General features: G+C 41.6%; 1 protein-coding gene across 4 annotated transcripts in view; it reads right to left on the bottom strand.

Moving 5' to 3' along the window:
• cltcl1 (clathrin, heavy chain-like 1) overlaps nucleotides 1–25,953 on the bottom strand; it is a 26,052-nt gene extending 99 nt beyond the window's left edge. The window contains exons 1-33 of one of the 4 annotated variants that reach the window (XM_029439247.1): nucleotides 25,571–25,953; nucleotides 19,052–19,259; nucleotides 18,504–18,506; nucleotides 17,567–17,835; nucleotides 16,654–16,815; nucleotides 16,379–16,492; nucleotides 16,118–16,291; nucleotides 15,755–15,952; nucleotides 15,170–15,370; nucleotides 14,927–15,079; nucleotides 14,582–14,704; nucleotides 13,976–14,113; nucleotides 13,707–13,871; nucleotides 13,372–13,552; nucleotides 13,081–13,244; nucleotides 12,833–12,958; nucleotides 12,575–12,717; nucleotides 11,397–11,631; nucleotides 11,187–11,309; nucleotides 10,956–11,101; nucleotides 10,675–10,858; nucleotides 10,182–10,374; nucleotides 9,920–10,077; nucleotides 9,634–9,798; nucleotides 8,708–8,983; nucleotides 7,786–7,935; nucleotides 7,570–7,701; nucleotides 7,351–7,461; nucleotides 6,603–6,773; nucleotides 6,093–6,314; nucleotides 5,222–5,248; nucleotides 2,180–2,255; nucleotides 1–1,593 (exon numbers count right to left, since the gene is read on the bottom strand). The exon at nucleotides 1–1,593 is cut by the window's left edge and continues 99 nt beyond it. In XM_029439247.1, coding sequence (XP_029295107.1) covers nucleotides 1,469–1,593; nucleotides 2,180–2,255; nucleotides 5,222–5,248; nucleotides 6,093–6,314; nucleotides 6,603–6,773; nucleotides 7,351–7,461; nucleotides 7,570–7,701; nucleotides 7,786–7,935; nucleotides 8,708–8,983; nucleotides 9,634–9,798; nucleotides 9,920–10,077; nucleotides 10,182–10,374; nucleotides 10,675–10,858; nucleotides 10,956–11,101; nucleotides 11,187–11,309; nucleotides 11,397–11,631; nucleotides 12,575–12,717; nucleotides 12,833–12,958; nucleotides 13,081–13,244; nucleotides 13,372–13,552; nucleotides 13,707–13,871; nucleotides 13,976–14,113; nucleotides 14,582–14,704; nucleotides 14,927–15,079; nucleotides 15,170–15,370; nucleotides 15,755–15,952; nucleotides 16,118–16,291; nucleotides 16,379–16,492; nucleotides 16,654–16,815; nucleotides 17,567–17,835; nucleotides 18,504–18,506; nucleotides 19,052–19,259; nucleotides 25,571–25,612 — 5,058 coding nt within the window. In that variant the 5' untranslated portion in view covers nucleotides 25,613–25,953 and the 3' untranslated portion in view covers nucleotides 1–1,468. The remainder of the gene's footprint in view (nucleotides 1,594–2,179; nucleotides 2,256–5,221; nucleotides 5,249–6,092; nucleotides 6,315–6,602; nucleotides 6,774–7,350; nucleotides 7,462–7,569; nucleotides 7,702–7,785; nucleotides 7,936–8,707; nucleotides 8,984–9,633; nucleotides 9,799–9,919; nucleotides 10,078–10,181; nucleotides 10,375–10,674; nucleotides 10,859–10,955; nucleotides 11,102–11,186; nucleotides 11,310–11,396; nucleotides 11,632–12,574; nucleotides 12,718–12,832; nucleotides 12,959–13,080; nucleotides 13,245–13,371; nucleotides 13,553–13,706; nucleotides 13,872–13,975; nucleotides 14,114–14,581; nucleotides 14,705–14,926; nucleotides 15,080–15,169; nucleotides 15,371–15,754; nucleotides 15,953–16,117; nucleotides 16,292–16,378; nucleotides 16,493–16,653; nucleotides 16,816–17,566; nucleotides 17,836–18,503; nucleotides 18,507–19,051; nucleotides 19,260–25,570) is intronic. The other 3 variants (XM_029439248.1, XM_029439249.1, XM_029439250.1) reach the window with 3 other exon arrangements.
• Between the last annotated feature and the right edge of the window lie 1,525 nt (nucleotides 25,954–27,478).

Here is a 27,478-nt window from a genome sequence, read left to right as displayed (position 1 = left end):
GAAGTGACACCACGGCCGGACAGAGCTCAGTGTATCTTTCAGGGACTGTCGGACAGCACAGGAAGTAAACAATCAACTAAACTGTCACCACTTTAAGCAGCCTTGCCTCAAGACTTTGCCATTTATTATCATCCTGCTCTTTTTGCATTTTGTCATTTTCTTACAAAAATCATTATGCTTTTTAAGACTACAACAACACACTATAGACAATACATACGGTATTCCATAATATTTGACTTCTTTGATTAGTTAGGTATTTCAATATATCTTAAATTATACACTGTTTTCAGTACAATAATGATTATTTTTCTGAACAAACTGGCACCAGGATGTGAGCTAATGTTCCCATGTGTCTTCATCACCTCAAGTCTGTCGGAGCTTCATCACCGTTTCCGGTTAGTCGGGTGAGAAAGTTTCATCGAACATCACTTTGTTTTCGACACAACATTAGTAATACTTGATATACTTGAGTGTAACATGAAAATTGTGCTCCTGGTTGCAGCATTATAGTTTGGCAGCACATGCACAGACTACAGCATATAGCTTTTTTTTTATTATTATTATTATTATTTCACCTCTTTTCTTTCTTCTGTCTTTTTTGTCACAAGCATCCTGAAACTCCAGAGTCCGAAAAGTCAACTGACGAGATCAACAACTCTGACCCAGCAAAAGGTTTACGGGGGGGGGGGGGGGGGGGGGGGGGGGGGTGACAGGCTTTAGAGGACACACACACACACACACACACACACACACACACACACACACACACACACACACACACACACACACCCAGTGTTCTTAGTCCTTATACAGCAAACACTTTGTACCTGTTGTGGGAGGACAAACAAAACTATTGCACAGTTACCATCTGTCTAATCAGAGCATGAGACAGTTGTGAAATTAAACATGAACACATGAGCCAGTTTTTTGCCGCCTCCTCAAAGTATATAAGGCCGTAGCAGTGCTTTAGGAGGGACGGGGGAGACACACACAAGCCCCCTCCTCTCGTCAGTAACAAAGTCTCTTCCTCATCAGTGCTGAATCTCTAGGAAAAATAAAAAGCTGCTCTATGGTTAATAAAGTCTACATGGAACAGCAACAGGACAGAGTGGTTTGGTGTCACTAATGCTATCTTCGATATGTTAATTCCTCTAGGAGCTGAGAGGTGACTTCATGCTGTGTAGATCAGTGATGCAGCTATAATGTCCAGGTGGAAAGAGAGAGGGGGGGGGGTGTCCAACAGCCTTGTAAGAGCCAGTCCTTCTGCAGTGTGTGTGGTGAAAGTAGAGATGAAGGGTTTCTATTGCAGTTTTTAGTGGAGTCTCATTGGGAATGAAGGACCAGTTAGGCGACAGGGGTCTCCGCGCTGCCAGTTGAGACCCGGAGCAGCAGTGTGGTTCAGGTCCAAGGTATGCGAGTGTGTGCAGGGGAGAGAGGGGAGTGGGGTGGAAGAGGTGGGGTCAGGCCTCTATATGTTGAAGCCATAAGCGGGCTGAGCGGGGAAGCCCGCAGGGGCGGCGGGGTAGCCGTAGCCCGGGTACGCTGGCTGGGGAGCCACTGGAGCAGGAGAGGCAGGCAACATCAGCTGCTGGCCTGATCACACAAACACACACACACACACAAACACACACGCACAAACACAAACATAGGGTTACATGCTAATAGATAAGATCTAAACCTTTTTTTTTTACATGTGATTGCACTTTGCGGCACTGTTTTTGTTCACTGCCCTTCACAGAGATCATCTGTCAAAGTGTTTTTTAGTCACCAAAACTGATGTTTTTATTATTAAGTAAGTTTATTTGGTGCTCAAAGAGCCGTTAACGATGATCATTTTTGGACCCCAGAGGTGCGTACTAATTTGTAAAAATGCTGTGCTAAAATTGTAGCCATGAAGAAAATTCTAATAGGATAAAAGCTCTTACTGAATATCAACAGTTGCTGCTGGTTTCATCACAAACAGATATCTTTGTTCATTATGGGTAAACTTGACTACAACAAGGTGACAGATTTGGCTATGTAACGTTTCAGTACCTTCATCCAATCAGTATATGTTTGGTTAAAGTTACAGCAATTTTACACCCAGACTTTTACAGACAGTTGGGCATAGACAGATAAATACTGCAGGCATTTTCTCCTATTTAGGAACCACAATGGTCTGTATCTCAGGGTAACCTACCAAACACTATGGGCTGAGGCTCTGTCACCTCCTCTTCAGTTTTCCTTTGGCTGTCTGCCTCCTCCAGTTTGTCCACCTGATGGCAACAGAGAACAGAGAATAGATCAGACGAGGATCACTCACACTGTGCAGAATAAAAGAAAGTCTGATTGCATATATTGTAGGTATCCTACGGAAACCTTGTGACGCCATGTACTCAGCTTTGCAGGTTGTTTAAACTTAAATCCAAGAAAAGATTTTAAATGCAATTTTCAAAATGTGTGCCCTGTCCTTTTGATCCTATTGATATAAAACAATGTCAGCTGTCAATAAAAAATATTCTAAATAAATTATATTGGCTGGACACCTACACTGTAGTTTTTTATTTGATACAATAGACCATGAACTCTAAATGCTTCAGTTGTAAGATTACACTTATGTTGTTATTTCATATCAAACTAATAAATACTGAAAGATATGCATGTTAACAGGGTAGATTTATCATACCCATACAATTACAAACAAGACTTCACAGATAAGGTTACCTCAGAGAAGATGCCATGCAGGTTTGGTGAGAATTTCTAATACAGCTTCAAGTACAAATGTTAAGTCAACAATAAAAAAGGGCCAGTTCACCCCATCACAAAAAACTAAAAATAACACTTAACCCCTATTGGTATCTAACAATGCATATGGTGACAGCTGAGAATTCGACTCCTTCCATCAGCCCAGTTCAATAAAGTGGAATAAAATGTATTTAATGCTTCTTGAAGCACTGAGAAATTACATTAAAAAAAAAAAACTCCAAAGCAATGTCTTTTTCCAGATATGATGCCCTTGTTCATCATCAAGTCATTCACAGAACTCATCGTCAACAGTGGTCACTACTTTTTACATTCAGCAGAAAACAGTTGACAACAAGGTATGTGGATCATTATGAACAACAAGATAGCAAGGACATCAAATTCAGCAAGTCTCTGCTTTTTAATTTGTAAAATGTAACTTTAAAAAAATTAATTGAGCACCAGAAATAAAAGCAGATTCACACCAATGAAACAGGGCTGTGGCAGGTACCTCAAAAAACTCAGCAAATAATATCAAAACTATATCATGGCTAGATACCACTGGGGAAAATTGCTTTTGTTTTTTTATTTGTGTGAACTGACCCTTTAAAATTGTAATTATAGTGGGATTTAAGGTTAAAGAAATGACATAGTTTATTAAGTAAAGGAGAAGCTATACATGCCTATGTGCTGATTCTACACGTCCAGACATTCACAGCTAACAGTCTCATATCAATAAATGGCAATAACAGCTTCTACATGCATCCTGTGAGCAGGCCCTCCGGACAGAGTTTCACTGAGTGTATTTCATTGTGCAGGACTTTAAAATCAAGCCACGTATTAGAAGCTCACAGGTTAAGCTCATCCTTGCAAGGCATAAAGTGTTTGTGCAGTGAGGGGGTTGTAGTGCCAATCTTCCTGGCCACTAAGGGTAAAGAAAAATCAGGCATTGTGCTTCAACTGTGGAAAAAGCTGAATACAACAGGTTTCTGATGTAAGTGGAGATGAATTAAGTAAGTGGTTCTGCTAAATTAAAGTGGAATAGAAAATGTAGAAGAGTCATAATTTCTAAGAAATGAAGAAAAAATCATTTGGACCAAAGAGTGAAATGATTAAACAGCACCTGTACTGTAAATCACTTTTCTATATATGACAACAAACATTATATTGTGAATGAAAAATAAGTTCTGAAATGCAGATTTTAAATCATCCAATAGAAATGGATGTGATTTTAGTGTATAAAACAAAACATCCTTTGGCAACCCTGCCCGTTGATCGCCAACACGACGTCGGTACAACTTCCCTGCTGACTCTTGGTATGTGTGCAACTACTTCGAAATAAAAAGAAGTTGGTATTTCTCTTTCTGAATGACAACTAGATTTCATCACAACCAGTCATTTGTGCAACAAAGCGTTTGGTATCTTGAAAATAAATTTCCGGATTAGCTGAAATAAAGTGAGAGAATTTCCCCAGAGAAAGGGGAAAGGGGACTCCATAACCTCCAGTCTGTGTTTGTAGTCCTGCACTGATCTAACAGTTAAATATTTTAAACTAAAACTTGTTAACCAGGAGTTAAAAACATGGGGATGCATCTAAAGAGTGGCTCGCTCTCCTGGTTTGTTGAGAGCATTAGCCAGGTGGGAAAATCCTCTGTGTTTCTTATATTATAATATATTGTACCATAACATCAATTTTGTATCAGCACATCTGAAATGGTGAGGATTTTTTAAAATGCCACTTAACACTAGATGCAGCCCCAAGGGAGAGGAGTTAGAGGGTAGAGAGGTATCGGTTAGACCAGGACAGACTAATCCTGAAGAACAAGATGGTGCGCAGGCTTTGGCTCCAGCCATCAACACAGCTGCTCTTAGACTTCTTCCGACTACGTTATGCGTCCTGGATACAGTAAAAATCAATCAGAAAATGCCGGCAAGTTAGGAGTCTATAGAAAATACTTTATAACCTACCAAACTAGTACACATGTTGAATTATTTGAATCTTTCATCAGCAGCACCGGTCTTTCCACTGTTTACATATATTCCTTTAGATAGTGGTTCTTAAACTTTTATAGTATCTTCATATACATCGTATCTCTGATCAGCTCTAGATGAGAGATGCTACTTCAGATTGCAATAAGCTATTTCCACATTTAGCTTGTTACTTTTTGCACTGAGAATCAATACACAGCAGTGCTCATCAGGCTATTGCCTTTTTTTCATATTTTCATGGATTTGTTTCTGCTTCACTGCTGAAAGCCTTTATTTCAAAATTCATAAAACCATACCAACGAGACAAAGAGGTCCCCCAGAGGATAATTTAGAAACTGCTTGAAGTGGAACAAAAGCCTGCACAAACCACTACAGCTCTCCAAGACCAGAGCTAGTTAGGCCGCACTCAGTCTACAGTCCATGCTAGGTTCCTACATCAGAAACCTAAGAGATAAGTTACAACAAAACACAGACAGAACACATAAGAGAAATAAAAAAGAGGGCCAGAGACCGTCACCTTCGCTGCAAACTCATCAACCTGGAAAAGAACCCAAAGAGATGACCTCAAGTGACCTCACATGTCTACAGGTCAGCATTTTAGAAAATCATGGAGAGCAGAGGGAGTTCACTGGCAAATGTTCTTCACGACCATTAAAGGCAGAATGAGAAGGATTTGTCAGTTGCAATTTAAAGTTGGCTCCTCTTCCCGGGCTAAACGACACCAGAAGCATACAGCTCCTGGCTGCCGTTAAGGTTAAGGTGTTCGCCAGAAGGTGAAAGCCAACCCCAGATTCCCTCTCTCTGGAGCGACCTTTGCAACCTTGACGTTTCCACTCACTATATTTGCGTTTTTAGGGCGATGTGTCTGCCATTTTTCGTAGCTTCCTCTTGGATGCCTTCTTACGATCTGGTACCGGCTGCTAAGCTCTTATAGAGGTTGGCAGCCAGAAACGTACCGAACACAGCGGAATAAGGAAATACAGGCAGAGTGTCTCTGCAGATACAGACACCGCCACACACTTCAATAAGTGGGTCATAAGTGATGATTGAGAGGGGTTCTTTTTATATGAATCTATACATTTTGTTTTGTAGGAAAATCCCAATCATTCTGCCTTTAAGAAAGCTATATCTGTGTAAACTAAAACTCCCTGTATGAGCAGTTGTTCAATACCTCCAGGAAAGGTTACAGACTATTATCCAGCTCTCACCTGTCAGGAAAGGTTTCTACAGGAAATTAAACAATCTAAGAAAAATAAATAAATTTTAGTACACAATAAAAAAGTCAAACTTGTTTTCTCTAATGTGTACAATAATTAAACCTACTTTTATGTTTGAACAGAAACCTAAAAATAAAGAATATTAACTCATTGTATTGTACTAACCTTTGTCATGTACTCTCTCATGACCTGGATGAAGTACGGCATGGCAAAGTCCATGATGTTGTGCCTCCAGGCCAGCTCCAGCACCACGTCAGGGTGCAGCAGGTCATAGGAGGCGAACAGGCAGGCAGCGAAGCACTCCTTCCTGCCCTCTTCCAGGAACCACTGGAGCAGAGTCTCTGCCAGCTCTGCGTCCTTAGACTCTGCGGCGTATAGCATGGCATCCTGGGAAAGACAGAAATACAGTGCGTTTAATTATTATTAAAGCCTTCGTGCAAGTTTTAGAAGTTGTTTAAACAATCATTTCTGTGAAGAGATGGCTTCTGAAGAGCACTGACATGGTTTGCTTGTCCTGTCTTTACTTGTTGTTAGTTGGTCCATGTATCTACAGTATCTCCAGGTACTGTATATCTTTCTAAAGAATAAACAAACAAACAGTGCCATCTATAGGAACATGGAGGTACGTGCAAGAGCTTTTCTCAGATATTGTCATTAAAAGGTTTTCTTTCTTACCTTGTAGAGTTTGTCCTTCTTGCAGAGCTCGACACTCTGTCTCCAGCGGTTGTTGCCCTTGTACAGGTAAGCAGCGATGCGCCTGAACTCAATCAGTTCATGTTTCTCTAACCTCTGCGCCAGGTCAATGGTATCAAAGTTGTCATAGGCATCGATGGATGCTCTCAGGCCCTGTGGAAAACACACAGAATGAGAAAACATTACCTCAAAGACCATAAAGTAAGACAAGGGATACCTGAACCAGTTAGTTTCTTGTAACCCGACCTCAGCAGTGCCACCTAGTTTCTATCATCGAGTAAACAGACTGACTAAGTGGCATATTTTATGGATAATAAAAATAGTGAACACAATAAGCAGGAAGTTATTAGGAATAATTCTGATTGTTTCTTGTGAATATTGCATCAGAGAGTAGTTTTATTTTTTAGGAACTTTTAATACAATCCTCTGTCTGTATTATGGACTTTTTAACAATCAAACATGCTTAATAGGCTTTTTCTTCTGACAAATTCAGTGTGTTCCTTCTCCCCGACACTTGGCCATTGTTCCATTAGCTCTTTGGTTGTTTTATGCAAACTTTTTATTGCAGATGTTTGGACCCGCAGGTTGGGAACAAGTGACCTATAGCATGCAGGGGATAGACAAAATAATGAACCAGCTGCTGGGAAAGTGTAAGTCCCTTGTCATCAAGTGTTTGCAATATTTTGTCTTGTTTCTATTATCATTATCAGTGATAGAAAGGCTCGGAGACCTGGTAGTCTTCCTCCTCCGTCAGCAGGTTGTTGAGGGCTTCGTTGACGGACTTGTTGTTGTGATTCTGGACGGACCGCAGGTAAGGCTTGACCAACTTCAGCTGGTTCATCTGGTCGAGCAGAAATAACCCAAGTCATGTCAACCGTGTTAGGCATACTGAATGTCAGGAACAATACAGAAGATTTGGTTCAGAGAGGTTGAGCTCGCTGCTAGGTACCTTGCTGAAAAAGGTGACAGCTCGGCTGTGGTCCAACCGCGGCGACAGAATGGTCAGCAGGTCATTCATTAAGAGGGGTTTGTATTCCAGGTAGAAGGAAAGAGATTTATAGTACAACTCCACATTGGCAACCTGAGGAGAAACAATGATATGATCACAAAACGTAACAATGTTTAAGAAAGGAAATAAACGGTTCAGTCACAAATACTTGTTTACCTTAGCAATAATGTCCTTGAACGGCCCTTCTTTCCACGCATCTGTCGCATGAGACATCATCGTGATGGCAGCATTGTCATACTCCTCATATTTATCGTAAAGAAAAACCAGCTCTGCCCAGAGATGAGACTGCTCTGCTGCACGAAGGACCTGATAAATACAGAAGCAAAGATGTCAAAGTCGATTTTGGTTGGTTTTTGCCACTTTAGATTGAATTAAAACAAAGTATCAAAGCATGCAGGGATCATGGACGTAATGTTGACCAGCCCCGAGTCAGACAGCTGTACTTCTCTCTCTGTACTGAGGGCAGACTGGAGCTACAGTGACTCACTATCGCCTCTAGAGGAACAAGTGGTATTACAAGACATGACAGACCAGCGCTAATCAGTTAGCATGCTAACTCCAGTAGATATCTCTGCAACACAACACATAGACGTCTTTGACACAACGTCAACACTGTTACCTCTTCACACTCTGTTCATAACGTTAGTTCATTATTTTAAGTTTAAATTCTGGAATATCTTACGCATTGAACCTTTAAAAGAATGTGTAATCATCCCAATATGTCAGTAGAGGACCAGCTACAGAAGACAGAAAAAAACTACTAAAGGAATCTTCTGTTCTCAGTATTACTTTCCAGGGTGCTGAGAAGCAGAGTAATAAATCAAAGGAGTTCATTGCTCACAAACAGCCTCCTCGCGTGTGATGAACTATTTGATTTATTACAAAAGATAGAATTGTTTTGAAACACACACACACACACACACACACACACACACACACACACACACACACACACACACACACACACACACACACACACACACACACACACACACACACACACACACACACACACACACACACACACACACACACACACACACACACACACACACACACACACACACACACACTCTACCTTTGGGATGTTGACTCTGGACCAGAAGAGCTCCAGGTGCTCCCTCATCTTCTGAGGTTTGAACTTTGAGTAGAGGATGGCGAGCTCAGTGAACATGCCCATGTGGGCCCGCTCCAGACCCAGCGCAGCCTCCAGCAGAGCAATGAGTTCTTCAAAGTACCCGCGGTCCTGATAGTAGCTGATCAGGTCCTCAAGCTCGTCAGCATGGATCACTATGTGAAGGCCGCAGATTTGTGCCAGCCGAAACTCCTCGCCATCCACACAGGCGAAACACACCTGATGATCGGAGAGAGGATATTCCTGAAATCTTCTGCCCACACTTTTCTAAACGAGTATCTACAACTATACTAGATGGTACAATTTGAATATTTCTACATTCTACAAAAAATGAAAAGCTGCTCAGTTTGCTAGCAATACAATGAGGCTCCCATGAGGGTAACGGTGCTTCTGTGGCTTGTTCACAAGATGAAAAAGACTTTACAACTTATATTGGACATTAATTATCTTAAATGACAGACTTCAACTAGCATGAGGTATCAATGCTTGTTTACTTTTTCAGGTGTTTCTGTATTATTGAAGTCAGATATCTCAGTTTACCAGTAGTACTTTATGTTATTTACGCAATATGCAAACTAGTAATCAAATTGCATTTACATAACATGAGCGCGGCAGACTCAAGCAGTATGTAGTTGTTAAATGCTCACAAAATAATTGTGCTATCTTTTTTTTTCCAATGGTGAGGTGCTCAAATTTCACAAGCTAATAGAGTACCGGGCACTCATTTATCTTTCCAATATTCAGTATCGTGTTTCAGACAGTGAAATAAAAGATGATCAAAGTCTATTCTAAAATTCCTTCTATGATGGAAAAGAAAGAGTCCCAATAATCCACTGTCAGACAAAAGCTAGTGTTTGTGTGCCAGTCACCTCCTTCCATGTCCTTGTGCTGTTGGCTTTCCTGGCACTGTCCACAGCTGCCTGGTACTCTCCGAGGTGGACTAGTGTGGATGCGAGGCGAGCAAAGTTGGACACATTGTTGTACAAGAGCTTGGCTGCGTCATACATTCCCTCATCGTAACATCTATCACCCACCTGGAGAAGAAGGGGGAGAAATGAGCAGATAGATATGCAGTTATTAGCAAGTGTACAACGTGCACTTTCTGCAAACCGCTACAAAATCCTCTCAACACTACAGCTGTGAGGTTTTTCTTACCTGCTGTATGTGAGCATTGTTAGGCCCACTGACAAACTCTTCCAGCTCAGCCAGACGGTTTGTTTTAGCTAAAGCAAAGATCAGCTCCGTCTCCACGTACGACTCTCTCGCTTTCTTTCGAGCCATCTGAAGGAATTTAACCAAGTCTTCCCAGTTATCTGCAAAACACAACACCTCAAAGATCAACTCAGATCAATCACACCAGAACGACGATCAATGTTGCTGGTGTGCATCAGAGTTGTGCTGCAAAGCAAAAGCTTACTGTTCTTGCTGGCTGCGTTGACCACCTCCATGTACGCTGAAGGATCAACGGCTTTGATATACGAGTCAATGGCCTCCTTTACCAGGTCTCTTTGCAGCTGAGCTCTGGCTAACTGGCTCCACACCGCAGGCTCATTGCAGCGCTCAGCAAACTCATAGGCTCGATCCAAGTTCCCTATGTGCTCTATCAATACCTAGAGAAATGAGATAAAACAGCAGGAATAAAATGACTAATTTGCAGTAAGCAGGAGTATAATGTGACAGCAGTGAAGAGACACACTGATACACAGTGCAGCATCAATTTCCAATACAGACTCTAAATACTGATACTCATCATTAATGACAAATTAATATGTCTGTTTTAAAACCAAGATCAAAATGGCCTGAACTTTGGGATTGTAAAAATATTCAGCTAAAAATATCTAATAATAATAATAATAATAATAATAATAATAATAATATCAGTGATGCTGAGTTATTATACTTTTATTTACCTGTATGGCTGATGTGTTGACATCAAACTTCTTGAAAATAGCAAACGCTTCTTCAAAGAGCTCATTGCTGATGGCAATATTAGCAATGTCTGGAGCGTCGTAGTTGTCTAGCTTGTTGATGTATTCCATCACACGAGTGCGGTCGGCTTTGATGGCCGTCAAAATCAGCAGGTTCTGGAGGTTTCTGTGAAAATACCGAGGAACAGAGTGGATTTTTAAAAAGATGACAAGTATTGTGGCTAAATTCTTATAATGCCTAACGAGCTGTAAGCCTGCTGTACCTGTGTTCACTGAAGACGGAGTTATCAAGTACAATCTTCTCCAGAAGTTCGATCAGCTCGTTGGGCAGGTCTGCAGTCATGAAGGCCTTGACTGTGACTGACACCTCCTCTGGGTCCTGGGTCTCTGTCAGTGCTGTCTGCACCACCTGAGATATAATACAGAAATAAACATTGAGAAAAAAACACTCACAGCCCGCATCCCTTCAGGAGTGGAGCTGGAGGACATCTCACCTGGTCGATGAGTTGTCTTTTGAAAGGGTTGTTTTCTTCCAGCACGTTCGCCCAAAGCTCGGGATCTTTCCGTCGCACCAGATATCGAGCCTCACTCTTGAATAACGAGTTCTCATTGCACACCTGAGAAGAAGAGATACGAAGTGATTAAAGGTTTATCTATGTTAGACTTATGTATCATCTAAATGCTACACAATGTGTTTTACACACTTTGATGAGATCCAGGTCACACTGTCCTCTCTCATAAGCCACACAGGCCAGGTGGGGGTCTCTCTTCTCGCAGTATTTTCCGACCACGGCACTGTCGTAGAATGTGTTCTCCTTCAGGAAGCGCTCGGGTGTGTTGTTGCTGTCAATGTAGATCTTGGCCAGGGCATTGTGGGTAGCCGGCTCCTCGCATCCATCGTGGATACGGGACTCCAGCCATGACAGAAGAAGTTTTAACCTAAGAAGATAAAAAAAACACTGTTGTTAAATATCATCTTAACTAAATCATATAATATGCAGCATTTAGAAGAATCTCATATTTGATAATCCTTGATCCTGATGGCATAAAGCTTGAATTGCATCTCTGGGTTGATGTGTCATTGTTACTGTCACTGTACTGTGATGCACAGACACAACACTAGGTGGCAGTGTTGTGCATTCAGCAGCGTTATGCTATACTTGAAGTATGTTCATATTCTTGCACATTCACTTTTCTGATACAGTGTTGTAACAATGGGCCGCAGTAAAAGTAGCTTTGCTGGATAAGGAAGAGCTCATTTGATGAAGTATCTGCCTAAAACACGGCCACCAGATGCCTGGAGAGAATCAACATTGGAGGCACCTTGTGTGCTAAAATGAAAATATTAATTCCGGCTTCTGTAATGCAGAAACTGCTGAGCGCACAAAGAGCAAAAGACAAACACAAGAGCTTGCATACTGCCTCATATTTACTTATCTGCACATTTCAGTCACCTCTGTTTGTCTTTCGCTCTGTGTGTGGTTCGTGGTTTGTGGATATATTAGGCGTCATCATAAATATTTAGATTTCTGCAAGCAAGGACTTGCTTTATTTCTGATGGTCGTCTCAAATGTTATTGACAAAGGGATCATTATTTTTCAGTAAGTATTTATTTATTTATTTACTTCTGTGACTTGAATATCATTGATCTGAAAACATTTAGGGTATGACGCGGTTTAAAAAAGACCACAAACTTATCTTGCAGTGTAGCCAACATAACCATTTCATCTAGTTACATTTTTAAAGAGATTCAATTAAACACCTATTAGGTACCTACAGAGACAAAACTGATGCTCCTGCAATACCAAGCCACTTCGATGCACAAGTATTAATCCTGTTGCATCCAATGATAGTAGAAAACATTTTGTTTATTTGGTCTCACCTGTTCCTCTTCTCCACCTCCTCCACCAGCTCATCAGTGGAAAACTGCCCTTTGACCACCGTGATCAGGTTCTTAATGACATCCTCAGCACAGTCGACATCCAACAGACCGCCTATCACCACCGGTAGACGACTGGGGTTCACCTGAAAACAAGTGCAACCAATTCTAAATAAAGACGTCAACTTGCAGCCCAAACAAGGCTTTGGATTAAGTGCTCATCAAATATGAATAAAGTCTTAGCAGTAGTCTTGATCTTACTTTCTGTACGTAGATCTCAATGTATTTCTGTAGATTGTTGCGGTAGAGGTAGAGCACCAGGTCATGGACAAAGTCAAAGCGATCGCACACAATGATAAGAGGAAGCTGGTCTGTTAGCTTGGCCTCCTACAAAAAGATGAAACAAGGTTACTTTGTGATTAAAACAATTATTAATAAAGTATTTCACTAAATTGCTGCTGAATGATAGAATCAATGCTTAACACGTTTGACATATGAGGTCTTATTACCTTTAGGAAGTTTTTAACCCTCTCCGGGTCGTAGCAATTGCTCTCTCTACAGATTCTTTCCACTTCTTTGATCTGGCCTGTTTTGCAGGCAGCCTGGATGTACTTAAAGTGAACGTCAGGCTCCTGGCTGAAATTCACAATCGACCCAAGGAAGTAAAACAAGCCTTGAATAGAGAAGGCAGGGGAGAAACAGCACAAAAAGTCAGCTCAGCTGAATTTAACACATTCTCTTGCTTTAATTCAACATGACCCAGAACTGCACCCCAACCCTAACCCATGTGTGACACTTACCCTCATAACTCTTGAAGGATTCAAAGAGCTCCACTAATGCCTGAGTCCCCAGCTGCTCATGATACTTAGACGCTACCTGGACACACAGCTGCAGGTTCTGCCTGATGTTAGCAGATAACATGGCTCTTAAACACTCCACCGAGTCTTCAACTGATAAAGAGCCAAAGAAGTTCACCAGCCACTAAAACGAGAATCAGAATAGGTGGAAAAAAAGAAGACATGGAGAAAGTGAGGCAGCTGGGTAAGAAGGTAAATATATTTTCACACATCATCTAAAAATAAAAAGTGAAAAGTGGCAGCTCCCGAGAGGCGTGACCGAACATCCGCAGGCATACCTCAGGGTTGAGCAGATGTGTGTGCACCACGGCTCGTTTGATATCATACAGGTCGGTGTAGTGTTCGAGGGCTCTCTGCAGCAGTCCTGCCTTCTCACACAGCTGAGCAACGTGGGGACGGTCATAGTGGGTGAACATCTGGTTCCCCAGGATCGCATCTGCCACCTAAAAGAGTTCATGCACACATGAACACACAGAGGCTGTTAAATATTACCAAAGGTGAAGTTGCTTTCTGTAATCAGGACAGTCATTTTATACCGAGTGTTCACCTGCGGAGCATGTATGAGGTTCATCTCAAGCAGACGCGTCTGCAAGTGTCCTTCGGCTGGGCGGTTGTTCTTTAGTGCATCTAACAGGAAGGAGGTGCACTGCTGGATCAGGTTGCCCTCCATGAACACATCTACGATCTACCAAAGAGCAAGAGGATAGAAGAGAAATAAAAAGAAAGTGCAAGGCAAGGAAAAATATTAGGTTTTTGAATTCCAACCATCTGTGAACAATGATTCGAGTTAGCATGCATGGTGAGATTAGAATCACACACTACTAACAATCACAGGCCCGGTAGCCAGATGTTTCAGCTTTTGTTATTTAACGGCATGTGTGGATGTCGTGTTAGCATCAAGTTCTCTGGTTGAGATTTGGACTAAGCAGAGCAATGATGTGGCTTTAAAAAGGAGGAGGGGGTCACTGACTCAGGGAATTCCTGGCATTGCTTTCACATCTGGAACAATACAGATGGAGGCTCCCACACTGGGCACTTGGTGTGTTTCCGTGCATTTGTGAGGGTAAACATGCAAATGTACTCTATAAAAGGTGGGAGTAACATTTTAATAACTCGAGTGTGCGGGGTGGTCATGCCGGTGTGTGTGTGTTACCTGGTTGATGTTGGCCAGCGGCTCCTCATCCTGTACCAGCATCTGGGCAAACTGCAGTCCCTGGTCTGGATTGACACGCATCACATTTCTCAGCAAAAACACCCAGTCTGGGGTGAAGCCCACCTACAAAAGCACAGATTATAAACCACATGTAAACAATGCATTTCTAAAATTCAGTAATAATGAATTCATACAAAGACACCTGGTAAGATATTCTGTACTCAATACACAACGTGCAGTGTTTTCACACGAGTTATGAGTTATACATGCAATAAATAAATATGTTTTCAATGCATAGTTAAATAACGGAATGGAAAAGCGAAGTCATTTGAACTCCTGGATTACCTTTTTAGCATACAGCACTATCTTCTGGAACTGGCCTGTCTCAGCGAAGCACTGTATGACCTTGTTGGGGACGTTAGCTCTGAGGTACACACTAAGAGCGAGGGTGGGGTCAGAGGCCTTCACCAGGTCTCCCAGTTCCTCTGAGCACTCCAGCTACAACATATATACAATCACATTTAAATGATAGTACATGGTAAACAAGCAGCATTTAGAGGTTATGTTGTTTGAGTCCTCCGGTCCTACCTTGTCCTCCTTTAGCCATTTCTCTAGTAATTGCTTGCGGCCCTGCTGCAGGACGGGCCTGCACAGCTCCAGAGACTCAAACTTGTTGAGCTGGCCTTGGTCCAGCAGAATACCAAAGTACTGCAACAGTGGAGAGGCCTGACCTGGCTGGGCCGGGACACTCTGAAATTTACGGATGGTCTCTGCCGTCCGCAGGATACCCTGAGGGGGTAAGAATGGAGGAATTATGGGTAGAAAGGTAAACAAAAAAACAAGACAAACAAAAGAGCAGAAAAGGTGTAGATTCCATTAAATCTTTTGAATTATTCATATTTTATTGCATCAGTGTGTCAACATGACGATATACAATGGCAAATGAAAAATATTTAATACATCCTTTTTGTTTTTATTTTATATCACACTGAATCAGAGTAAGTGTAAAAGGTACAGTTTGTAAATCATCAGATAAATACTCAAATTAATCTACATTAAGTACAAATATGTGCAAGCACCTTTTACTACAATTGTTTCTGACCTTTTTGCCAATGCATCTGGTACATATTAGGATGTGCAAACACTACAATGTAGCAGTAAATACAGGCATACCTTGGGTGCTGATGCAGCAACCTTTGCAGACTCTGAATAACTTCCCTGGGCAAACAGAGTGTTGAACTTTCGGGCAAAAACCTCCTCAGCTCCAGCGAGGTTTGACCTCACAGCAATCCTTAAGGCTAGATCTGGATTCTGCAGGACGTTGGTGGCATAGTTGACAATGTTTTCCTCCTCAACACACACTGACAATACCTGGAAAGAAAAGAACAAACATATAAATCCTGCTCAGTAGATCAGTTTTCATTAGAAATGTGTTCTGTGAGGCCAGATTAACATTTAAACATTCATGTTTAGCATCAAAAGCAGACCTATTACATATGTTGTATAAAGCCCGTATATAAAATGATTTACTCTCACCTGTCCCTTCTTGTTGACCCCAATAATTCCCGAGGTGGCTTCATGAGGGGCGGTTACAAAGATGGTCTCTGCACTGATTCGGTTCATGTAGATGCACACTCCAGACTCCAGGTCATACAGGTGAATGTAACCGTACTTTGTGATCAAATATATTACACCGTGCTTGTTACCAATCTGAGGAGAATGATCAGAGACAGAGATTTAATCAGCAGTCACCCTTAGTTTAACCGAACCTAAATAAATGCAGGGGTCTTTCCTTACCTGCATAGCTACAGGAAAGTCTGTCTGGGCCTCTGGAGGGAAGAACACGTCCACTGCTTTCTTAGCAAATGGCTGGTTTCCTGCAGCCGGTTGACCAACTTCAATGATGTGCAACTGGAGGAAGAAATCCCACAAAAACAATGACCCACATTAGGCAGACCACTACTGTAAAGCAATAACATCAACACGAAGCTACTGTTTTTCTTTGTTCAGAGACTAAAGACATTGCGATAGCATCATGAGGGAAATTCCTGTGTGTATCTCGGGGCCCTCACCTTTCCCCCAGCCTGTGAGCGCACAGCAAAGCAGAAGAGGGTGGATGCATTGGCATTTCCCTCCACTTTGAACTCCCCGAAGGCAGCAGCGTGCCCCTCGATGGGCTGGGACACTTTCCTGTCAACAGAATACAGCTGCATCGCCCCAACAACACGATTTTGCTGCAGGACAAAGAAACGAAACAAGGAATATAAGAAATTATTGATGCATTTAAGTCATTAACAATCAAAGGAAAAGATCTAATTTGAGTAAATAAGCTTATTTGCTTTCTTGCCAAGAGTTAGACAAGAAGATCGATATTCTAGCCTGAAGTGTCTGCTGGCAAACTCAATGACAGGAGAGAAAATAGTCCAGCACGTAATCCTGTGTAAAATGCCAACTTGTCGTTTTTGCATTGCTTTGGTGCAGAGTAAAGAAATGAGATGTACCATGTTCATTAGTCAACTTTCATTCCCTCAAACAGCATATTTTCCAAAATGTCAAACAAATTTTTTAAGATCAAAACAATGGGAGAACTGAATAAAACTAATCAAAAACCAATACAATCCTTCTTTCCACCATCATGTCATTAATACCGCCTAGTTACTTAACATCCATCCTCTCCCATTCTGCTTTCCAACATTAGTTATGCTGTGTGAGTATAGGCCAAGTCACACTAAAGTTGTTTTGGATTTACATATTTTTGTTTCTCTATTAAAGTAACTCAGTGTTCACAGAGAACCCTGTCTGAACAGGCTTAATTCATCATTGTCAACACTAGCATTTCTGCATTTACCCACTGTTTTTATAGCTATATGTTAGTCTTTTTGTCCTATGATGTTGTAATATAAATCATGCTACTTCCTTTCAAATATGTGTCTGTCATGTGCACGTCTACTGTATGAGGCCTGAGTAAACATGTCGTTTTAATACCTGTGCAGAAATCCCTATCAGCAGTAGCCACTTCTGTTGTTCGTCAGTTCTGTAGTTGATGATCTGACATCCCGCCAGACTGGCGTGCCGATCGAATACTTTGGTGGGTTGGGAATCCCCCTCCATGCTCCAGTGAAAGACAGCCGTATCAGTCACCAAGGCAACGGTGTTTACCGATATCCACTTCCAGAACATGACCTCCTCAGTCATTGTGTGAGCCTTCACCTTACTCTTCATCTCTATGTTGAAGATCTGAAGAGTTTTGGCAGCTGAATGGAGGAAGTGAGACAAACAGGCAGAGAGAAGTTTAGCCCCGAGGGTAAGATTAAATAATAACAATTCATTAATGATGACTAAACTTGGAGCTACAGCGCGCTCTGCTGATGCTTTTGTGCTTTAAAATATTGTTGCAAGTCCTTCATATGACCTATAACAAGTTACAGAGAAACAAACAGGTGAGGTAATGCATGATTCAGGTGACTGTTGTACAAACTGCTATCAGCACACACAGCTATGATGATACAGTAATGGCATCCCATGTATGTAAGGGAAGATCTGATATGGCTGCTGGGACACGCTCACACAGGCGTGCAAAGACACATATGGTACCCCAACTCTTATCAGTAAGGAATATCTGATGATGACCACAACTACACTACACCAGCATACAACAAGTCATGCTAACACATGTATAGTTCCCATAAGAGCAGGGGGGGGGGGGGGTGTGCCAGCAGGTTAGGTCGGAGCGGGGATGTGAAACTGAGAATCTACTGGCAGTAGAAGTAATTTCTAAACAGTTCTGTCTTTTGAATGATAAGTAGTTATAATAGCTCTGCGTACTTGAGGAGTATGTGGGAAGATTTTATGAGAGAGACATGGCTACTGTATCAGCACAACAGTGCCAGAGGGGTGGGTGGACAGACAGAAAGCAACTCACCGTCTGAGAGAGGACAGAAAGCAAGGGAGAGAAAGCAAAAGTGTCAATCAGGTAAGAATGACAAGACAAAGATAGACCAGAGGGAAAGGGCAAATGGGGGCATGTAATCCTCAGAGGGGGAGGAGGGGAGAATTATAGGCCAATCATCCTGATCAGTGCTTGCGTTTGTGCTTTAAGGGCTGGCTAGATTCAGTGGCAGAAAATCCATTCGCACAACCGATTCAGTACATTCAGGCAATAGAATTGAGTGCACTCTGCATATTTACAGCATCGACAGAGAATTAGTTATTGCATGACCGTGGCATTCCCACAGCAATATTAATAGATGGCTAAATCTGTTAGAAGGACAGACAAATAAACAGTGTGAATGCCATGCAGACTTCGTCTTGGGAATTTAAACAACAATAAAAACCTCAGCGCTTGGTATAATGCTATAAATAATACCAGCAATCTGTTTATTCTCACAACAACACAGTATTTCTCATCTAATAGCGAGTGGTGTGGCTGCCTGAATGCGTCGCTACAAGTCTCACCATACATACTCTTACCTTTCAGGGCGATGACCTTGCTGGCGGGGTTCATGATGGCGCTGTCGGCAGAGATCGGCCTCCTGATTGGGTTGGTGGGGTCGGACATGTCCACGATCACCACCTGGTTCTGATCGCCAACCTTCTCTCTGATGCAGATGAACTTGTCCGACTCCATGGTCAGATAGCTGAACCCAATGTTGGCTGGGTTCACGCCCATGTTCTGCAACTGGAAATATTAAAAACAGCAACAATGAGAATCTTTACCCTCATTGGTCAACTTTACTAGTACACTATTAAAAAAGCAGTAGAATTGTTTTTTAACAAACTAGAATGTAGTTGTAGATATGGATGGTCCTAACGACTAACTTCCCTGATGTTTAAACTTCCGTTAAATTATTTCTGGTGCCAACTAGCGAGGATAGCAACATTAAATGGACTAGTCCATCATGCACATCCCTCCATTATAGTGCCAATAGTTTCCTACTTTTGGACAAAAAGTGAAACTCAGCTAGAAGTGGAATATTCATACTGAACAGGGTTTTAAAGACCTCTGAAGGAGTCACGCCTCCGTCACTACAACAAAAAAAATGCAGTGGGAAAACATATTTGGCAGCAGCTGACATTTGCCCTGCAGGGGGAAAAAGCAGCAAGTGAAGACCAAAACGATGTTCCGTTTAAAATAGCAGCAGGTCGACTCTAATTTTCCAGGGATATTCTTGAAGGTTGTTTTCCAGACAGGAGGTACATGGAGCCAGGGAACAAGCGTGGGCACATAGCAGACAACAGAGCTTTATTTCACACTCTTATTATAGCTGCTAATAATCTACAGAATTTACTGAAGTATTTTGAGAACTATGTTTGATGACGGAGGTTTTTTTTATTTAACTTGCACAGCCATTATTGTAACCATCATCACATCTCAATTATACTAAGAAGTACAGGGCTACTTTATTCCAGCAGATCCTTTGATTAAAGTCCCGACTCTGCACTTAATCGTCTATGTGAGCAGCCAGCTGAAAGGAAGTTTAATTACCACTAGATTATTCAGCCGAACGCAGAAAACATTAAAGAAAATCCTGAATAGAGATCCACTGAAACCAGGAATAAATTACAATCTGTTTAGTTAAGCACCATCAGCAAATCCAATACATTATTCAGCATATTTACTTTTCTAATGAGAAGTGTGTCCCGAGACGCAACAACACACAAAGACGGAGCTGATGTCTCACAGTTTCTGCTGCGTCAAATCTTAGCACGACTAACGAACATGAAACACTCCACCTGGGTTAACGGCTGCTGAACAGAGGAATTATTGTGCACATTGTCAAACTAACTGTGAACTGAGTGGACAGACCAAAACACGCTCTCTCTCTCTCTCTGATGACTGAACGGACTGCATTATGCAGTCTGAGGCAAGCGGAAAGGAATCCTTACGCTCATCACAAGGACTGTACTATCTCACAGTTGGCTGGTGGAGCAGGGACAACAAATCATGACTGCTGAGCCTTTTAAATCATCCCCATAACAGGAAGGATGTAACTTCATAATGAGTCGGGGTGGACTGAGGGGTCACAATGAAGGAAGCCGTTTTCTAGCAAGAAAAGTTATTTAATTATTTATATCCAAGAAATTAAAGTATTTAGATTTTCAATTACACTAGGTAGATAATATAAAGCTGCAGTTATCAATGGTTTTTATATTAGCAGTGGATCAAAGCACTGTGTGTGTGATGTAAGAGGAGTTTTCAGTGACAAACCCACAGAGAATTGTTATCACCCAACTTCGCAGTTCATTTTAACCTCTTTTAGCTAATTGTTTTGGTTTAATGACCTACAAACTTTGTTCTCCTCAACCTTTTAACTGAAGCATACTGCAATGGTATGATCTTATAATGTTATTGTTCGATGAACTTCTGCTGTCCAAATTATTGAGTCCAAGTAAGCTGAGAATAAAAATAACACTTATATTTACTGGATAACGCGTCACAATTCAGTATAAAGCTGAAACCACAAGTCGATTGACAGAAAAGCAATTAAATACAATCGATGATTCGCTTTAAGGCATACTTCACTCCCAAAATGACTATCTGTATATCAATTACTCACCCGGTGTAACTTTTGAATTCTTGAAGCAAACATTATTTTTCTCACAAATCCCAAAACACAGAACATTCTTGATAAATTGAAGTGAATGGGTGAATGGCCGCGTTTAACATCAGCAAAAATACATCAAAACAGCCGTTTACAAACTCTCACACAACTTGTGCAGTTTAACACAAGTCTCATTTATCCAGTCAGCTCACTACTTCCGAAACACGTGTGTTCCCTCTAAATCCTCACGATTTAAAACAAAGTCTCACAAATAATAAGTCTTTTAAATAGTAAGGTTTTAATGAAAATGCATGGGTGAGAAAAACGTTTTCTTCAAGAATGTAACGCAGCACAAGGCGAGTTATTGATATACAAATGATCATTTTGGGGGTGAAATTTTCCTTTAAGCTGATTTTCAAACAAACAAAAAACTCTCTGGGAAACTGATGAGCATTTTTCACCTTTTATATAAATAATTGGCAGAATAATCAATAATATTTAGTTGCAGCCCTGCACCACTTTGGTTGTTTAACATAAAAAAATCCATGTAAATATTGTGATGATAATTTGTACAGTTGGTTTATGTGGCGTTGTGGGGGGGGGGGGGGACGTACAAGATAAAGGCCACAGAGAAGACCTGAGGGAGGATTGGAGCCATATGCTGCATCTCCTCAAGGCTGCCAAAACTATCTCTGGGAGGAGAGGGAAGGGAAGGGAAGGGACACCGCAATAAAGATAGTGGGGGAGAAGATAAGGATGGGAGTGAAAGGAGGAGTGTGGGTATTAGGAGAGAAGCAATGTGAGGGTGAGAAGCCAGAGTGATAAATAGACCTTTTAGGAGAAATGAAGAAGGAGGGATGAAAGCTATGTCTGTACAGTGCAGTTCCAGTAACGCAGGCCATTGGCAATCGTCGGCTCAGGGTGGGGCGACTGACTCACAGGAAGTAAACCTCCCCACACTCCTTAGTAGAACATTCCAGACAAAAATCACACTACAAGCTACTGTCTCCAGTGACCCATAAACTACCTCTAGTAATACATCTTCTCACACACGCACACACTTCCCTCAACAGCTGAGATTAACAATCACAAAAAAACAAATAACAAATGTAGCAGAACTTCTCTGATGATATAGTGTTGACGGTATTTGGTGAGTCATAGATTGGGTGGACGCATTGCTGAGGAACTGACACGTCGTATCAGCAGCTGAGAAGTTTGGGTTTATGAGGAGATTACACAAGCACAATTAAAACTGAGGCATGTAGAAAAAAAACGTGGAAGTTGTTCTACTTTGCACTTTCTTACACAGACGGCAGGTACAGGTTAGGAATGTAGCTTGTAGGTTAGGAGGTAAATCATACAGGTGATAATGAAACCTTACAGCTGCTCTAATCAATATTCTCTGCTAACAATGGATCAAATGAATATGTGCATGTCATTAGTAGTGATAAACCCACAGATAATTAACATACAACTCTGCAGTTCCCCTCGGCTCCACACATTTTTATTGCATCCGTTTTCATTTCTGGCCCGCAACTTTACTGTTTTGGTTCACTCTCACCCCTCTCATCGACTCCCTACAAAAGGTCTAGCCCAGCAGAATAAACAGCAGACAGACAAAGTGAGCAACTAGCGACTAGTATGGACATTTTTCACTATTATCTGACATTTTATATGCCAGACGATTAAATCGAGGAATTAATTAGCAGAAATATTTCATCTGACATTTAAAAAGACAAAACGTTTACTTGAATCATCTAGAAAATAATGTTCAAATTATTCGTTAATGAAACTAACCATTAGCTACAGTCCAGTTATTGTAGGTTTAACAGTCTGTGACTCATTTAACATTACAGAAAGACACAATGTGCTTATTGTATGTGTGAATGACTGCTCTTTCAATGCATTCATGATTAGTTTTGGTGACTGAACACAGACGCTCATCCCTACCAGCCACTGCTGCGGTCACAGATGTGCGGTCACAGATGTGTTCTGTTAAGACTGTTCTGTCCTGCTGCTTCCTATCCTGATGTGATTTGCCGGACTTAAATAGGGCCTGCTTACCTCGTCTGCCTATCACATCCGTTGACGTGGTGGCATCATTTCATCAGCACAGTTACAGCAGCACACCAGGATGCAGTAAACAGCCGCAGAGAAGCAGGCTGGACTCTCCTAACTCGACTAGACAGGACAATGTTCAAGCGCTTCGAAGCTGCAGGACATTTTTGCACTTACACAAGCTGCTACAGTACGTAGGCCGCCACACTGACAGCCAGCAGCAGAGCCACATAAGCTGCAAATGACTCTCACTTTAGCACTTTCATAATTCAGCACCATTGTCCTCGTCTTCCTTAATCTGACCACCAACATAATCCACACACACAACTAAAGCTCAATTCGGAGGCCACAGTGATACATGCATCTAGGGCACCAGTCCATTTGGTCAATTAATGGCACACTTTGACACACTCATACACAGCCTGGACCTTTTATCATAAATCATAGTAAAGTAAACAAGCAAGGGAGACAAAGAGTAATGACAAAGCAACTGATGTGGAGTGAGGAAATGAATATTATTGAATCTCTCACAACCAAAGCAATAGCGCAAACATCCAGGCTTCCTCCTCCACGTCCAGATTAAACACCTGAGTAGTAATAAAGAACTGCTTTGAGTGAAATTATCAAGATATTTGCTCTTTATCTCATGCAACCTCTAGCTCAACAGGCTAGTACCTCCATCATGAAGCTGGGCCCACGTTACACCCCTGAATCCCAGCCCAGACTGCACACATTGAGCTGTAAATACCAGGCCAAGAAAAAAGAAAAACGCTAAACAACTTGAGGCCCAAAGTCCTGGGTTTGCAAATTCCAAGCATTTTTCACTCTGCTGGAGCCACCTAGATTCACAGAGGGGCAGAGCTGGGATTTCACGGTAGAGGTGGAACGTGAAGCAGTCTGCTGCTTATCACTGTCTCAAGGCGAGGGTTTCTTAGGAGATGTATAAGGGAAAGGTATGTGCGGTTGAGAGCAATCTGAACTAATAACCCAGACATTGCGAGGTTCTGCACTGGCCTCCATCAGCAGGCAACAGTGCACCAGGCCTGTCAGTGAGGAGAGGAGCCTGGTAGCCTGCAAGCTCTCTTGGCCACCACAGTTTTTTGGAGGATAAAGGCTCTTTGGCTGACGAAAGTGGGGCTACTGGCCAGAGGAAGGGAGCAGAGAGAGGCGGGGGGGTGGGGGCTCTGTGCTTTTTTTTTCTAGTGAAAGGCCATTTCACTGCCTGCTGTTACCATAACAACAGGCTACAGACGAGGGGAGGTGGAGGGGTGCGTCACAAACTTTCTCTTTTGGCTGCAAGGCACCGAGCACTGGGGCTGCTATGGGACAATGATTATTAAAGACCAAACCACAGATAAAAAGGGGACCATAGTAAAAGTAGTTCCTCCGCAGACGACCAAATAACAGAGTGTTTGTTTTTCATTTTTGTCACAGATTGTTAAAAGGTGCATTTTGAGTGTGGTTTTTTCCACCAAGAGACTGCCAACCAAAGACTACAGGGCCTTCGCTACTCTGTCATGTTGATGCTGATCATTTTGAATCTGCACAAATGCTCCTCTGCCATGAATATACCAAAAGGTAGAGCAGAGAGACACATCAAATCAATATTATATTGATGCTGTAATATGAAACTAGGTTTCATGTGGAGTTTGGGTTATTGTAATATCAAGATATTGCTCAAATAATGTGTTTTACTGGCAGCATTACAGCTGAGTGATGCAGTTTTCTGAACTTAGTAATAGTTGTAACTGAATGAGTGCAAATTAAATGATTCTACTTCTCCACACACACACCTACATCTACAGTGAAAGGACTCCGTCTAAAAACACCTTACCATTACCGCATTAATATTTTATGGAGATGTTGTCTATTACTTTGCAGAGACACACTGACCTGTGTTACTGGTGTTGAAGGTTACAAAGTAGGAATATGTTGCTGCGGGACATGACAACAACATGGTTGCTACAAAGCTAGAGTGCAAGTGCCATTCAGGTCTCCGTTACAATGTTACCACCAACAGCTGAGCTCAGTTGTCTGCAACAATAAGTGTCAAGACACCGCAGTTTGCATCGACGCCGATTGAAAATGACAGCGGCATTTTTCCACTTGAAGGGGGAAAACTGCGGCGTATCCACACACACATGCACACACACCGGTCCGCATTGGAGCTGTAGGCTATAAGATCTGACTGGTCAATTTTTACAAGTCATCATCTGCCCGGCAGGAGAAAACTAGGCCTGTAGCTATATTGAGCACCACCCTGCAGCCCTATTTCAGATTCCATTTAAATGCGACATGTGCCGTGTGTGCGCGGACCTACATGGGCGAGGAGCTGCGCAAAAAGAAACGAGCAGGAATTCATTTGTAGGGCTGTTCTGCGTCTGCTTACCTGCAGATGTTCCTGAAATCGTATCGGCAGTATTTGAGCCATTTCTGGAGGATTTCTCTTTCTGAAGAATCCGTAAGGAAGGAAAGGGGAAGGGGACAGCAGGAGAAATAGAGGTGATCTTGTTCTGTTTGTGCCCTAAACGTCCCCAGAAGTCAAATATGATGGGCAGTAGTAGGTAGTCTGGGTGGCTTGCGTTGGTATCACACGAATCCAGTGACTGCTCCCATTCAGTAGCCCCTCTACACCAGTCCTGAATCAAAAACTCCGCACCTCCGCTAAGAAAACTAGTCCACTTTAACTACTACTGGTGTGTGATCCAGTTCCTCCACGAGCCTTGTAAGGATACGGGGTTGTCCTATAAATCCACTCTGAGTTATTGTAAGTGATGACTTCTCGTAAACTCCTCGTGTTGTGGATTCCTTTATTTTCTCAGAGCTGTCAATGCAAGCGGTCGGATGTGCAGTTTGTAACCCTCCGCCACAGCCCCTTCCCCCTTCCTTCCCACCAACTTCGAAATCAGGGCTCGTGACAAACGCCCCACCTTTGCATGATTTCGTCAAAATCACGCTCTCATCTTTTCAAGAAAGTGTGTTGAACTACGGATGACGCATAGAACATAAAGGAGATTACTGCTGATGTTTCAATGTGTTTTTCAAAGGAGCTGAAACTGCATTTTTTTTTTACTTGTACAGGATCTCTACTTTCATCATCATTTCCATCATGGTGAGCAGCAGGTTGTGCACAATAAAAATTGTTTAATTAAAATGAAATGCAGTATTTTTAACCAAACCTACATTGCACTTAATTTGTAATTAAGAAAAACTTTCCAGTCTTGTAAAATGCATATAATGAAACTCTGTGGACACGTTTTGTATATAGAAAAAAATGGAAAACAGAATAAAAATGCAGTGTTTAAAAGTAATTTAGACCTGTTAGCTGTTTGCGGTTGTTCTGAAAAAGACTTCCTTTTCAAATTCACAAAGTCCTTTAAACTACTGATATGAGTCAGTATTACACACAGGATGTGGACAGTGCAGACATCATTTTGAATCAAAAAGCTACTGTTGGAAAGGATCTGACTCACACAACACAGTTTTAACTGTTATAAATGTCTTTTAGTTTTGTATGGAAGGGCAGAATTAGATCACGTATAGACATCTATGTCCTTTAAAGTAGACAGAAAGTTGTAACATGGTTAGAATAAAAAACTATTTTATTTATTTATTTATATTATATTATATATTTATATTATATTTATTATATTAACTTTTCAGTAGATACAAATCTTTATATACGGCTAATAAACCAGTGACAATAGGTCTCCATGACATTGTAGTTTACTTATTATATTATTTAATAAAAACTTCTAACTTGGGGCGTCTTTGTGGCTTTAAGATGCTCGCCATGTAATTGAAATGTCCTGCCAGGGATCTTTGCTGCGTGCCATCCCCCATCTCTTTCTCTCCCTTCATTTCCTGTCATCTCTTTACTTGCACTACCTTGTAAAGGCAAAGATTTACCATGGAGTTGAACAAATTAAAAAGACCTGCTTGTTACTTTAAAGTGATTCTTCAAGATGTGGATGGTGATCTGCTGAACATGTTGCAACACAATGTGGTAGGGTTCAGGATCTTGAGAATATATTAGCTTTTCATCCCAGCAGTAATCCTATAACAGAGCTACAAGATGCCTTACACTCACCTGCCAAATTACACCGGCTCCAGGAAGTTATTTCGTACTCATTTACACCAGCGGCCTGTGCAAATACAGCCCAATGTTGAACGAGCCTCTGCACTTCGAGCATGTATTAAAATCTACCAGGTAATATCATAATAAAACTTTAAACTATGTTATTACTGTAAAAAGTCAATTCTAAAAACTAAAAGACATAATATGCTCTCCCTGTAC

The sequence above is a fragment of the Cottoperca gobio genome, chromosome 9 (genome assembly GCF_900634415.1).
Source record: "Cottoperca gobio chromosome 9, fCotGob3.1, whole genome shotgun sequence".
Lineage (NCBI taxonomy): Eukaryota > Metazoa > Chordata > Actinopteri > Perciformes > Bovichtidae > Cottoperca > Cottoperca gobio.
This window is presented reverse-complemented; position numbering and strand designations above follow the sequence as displayed.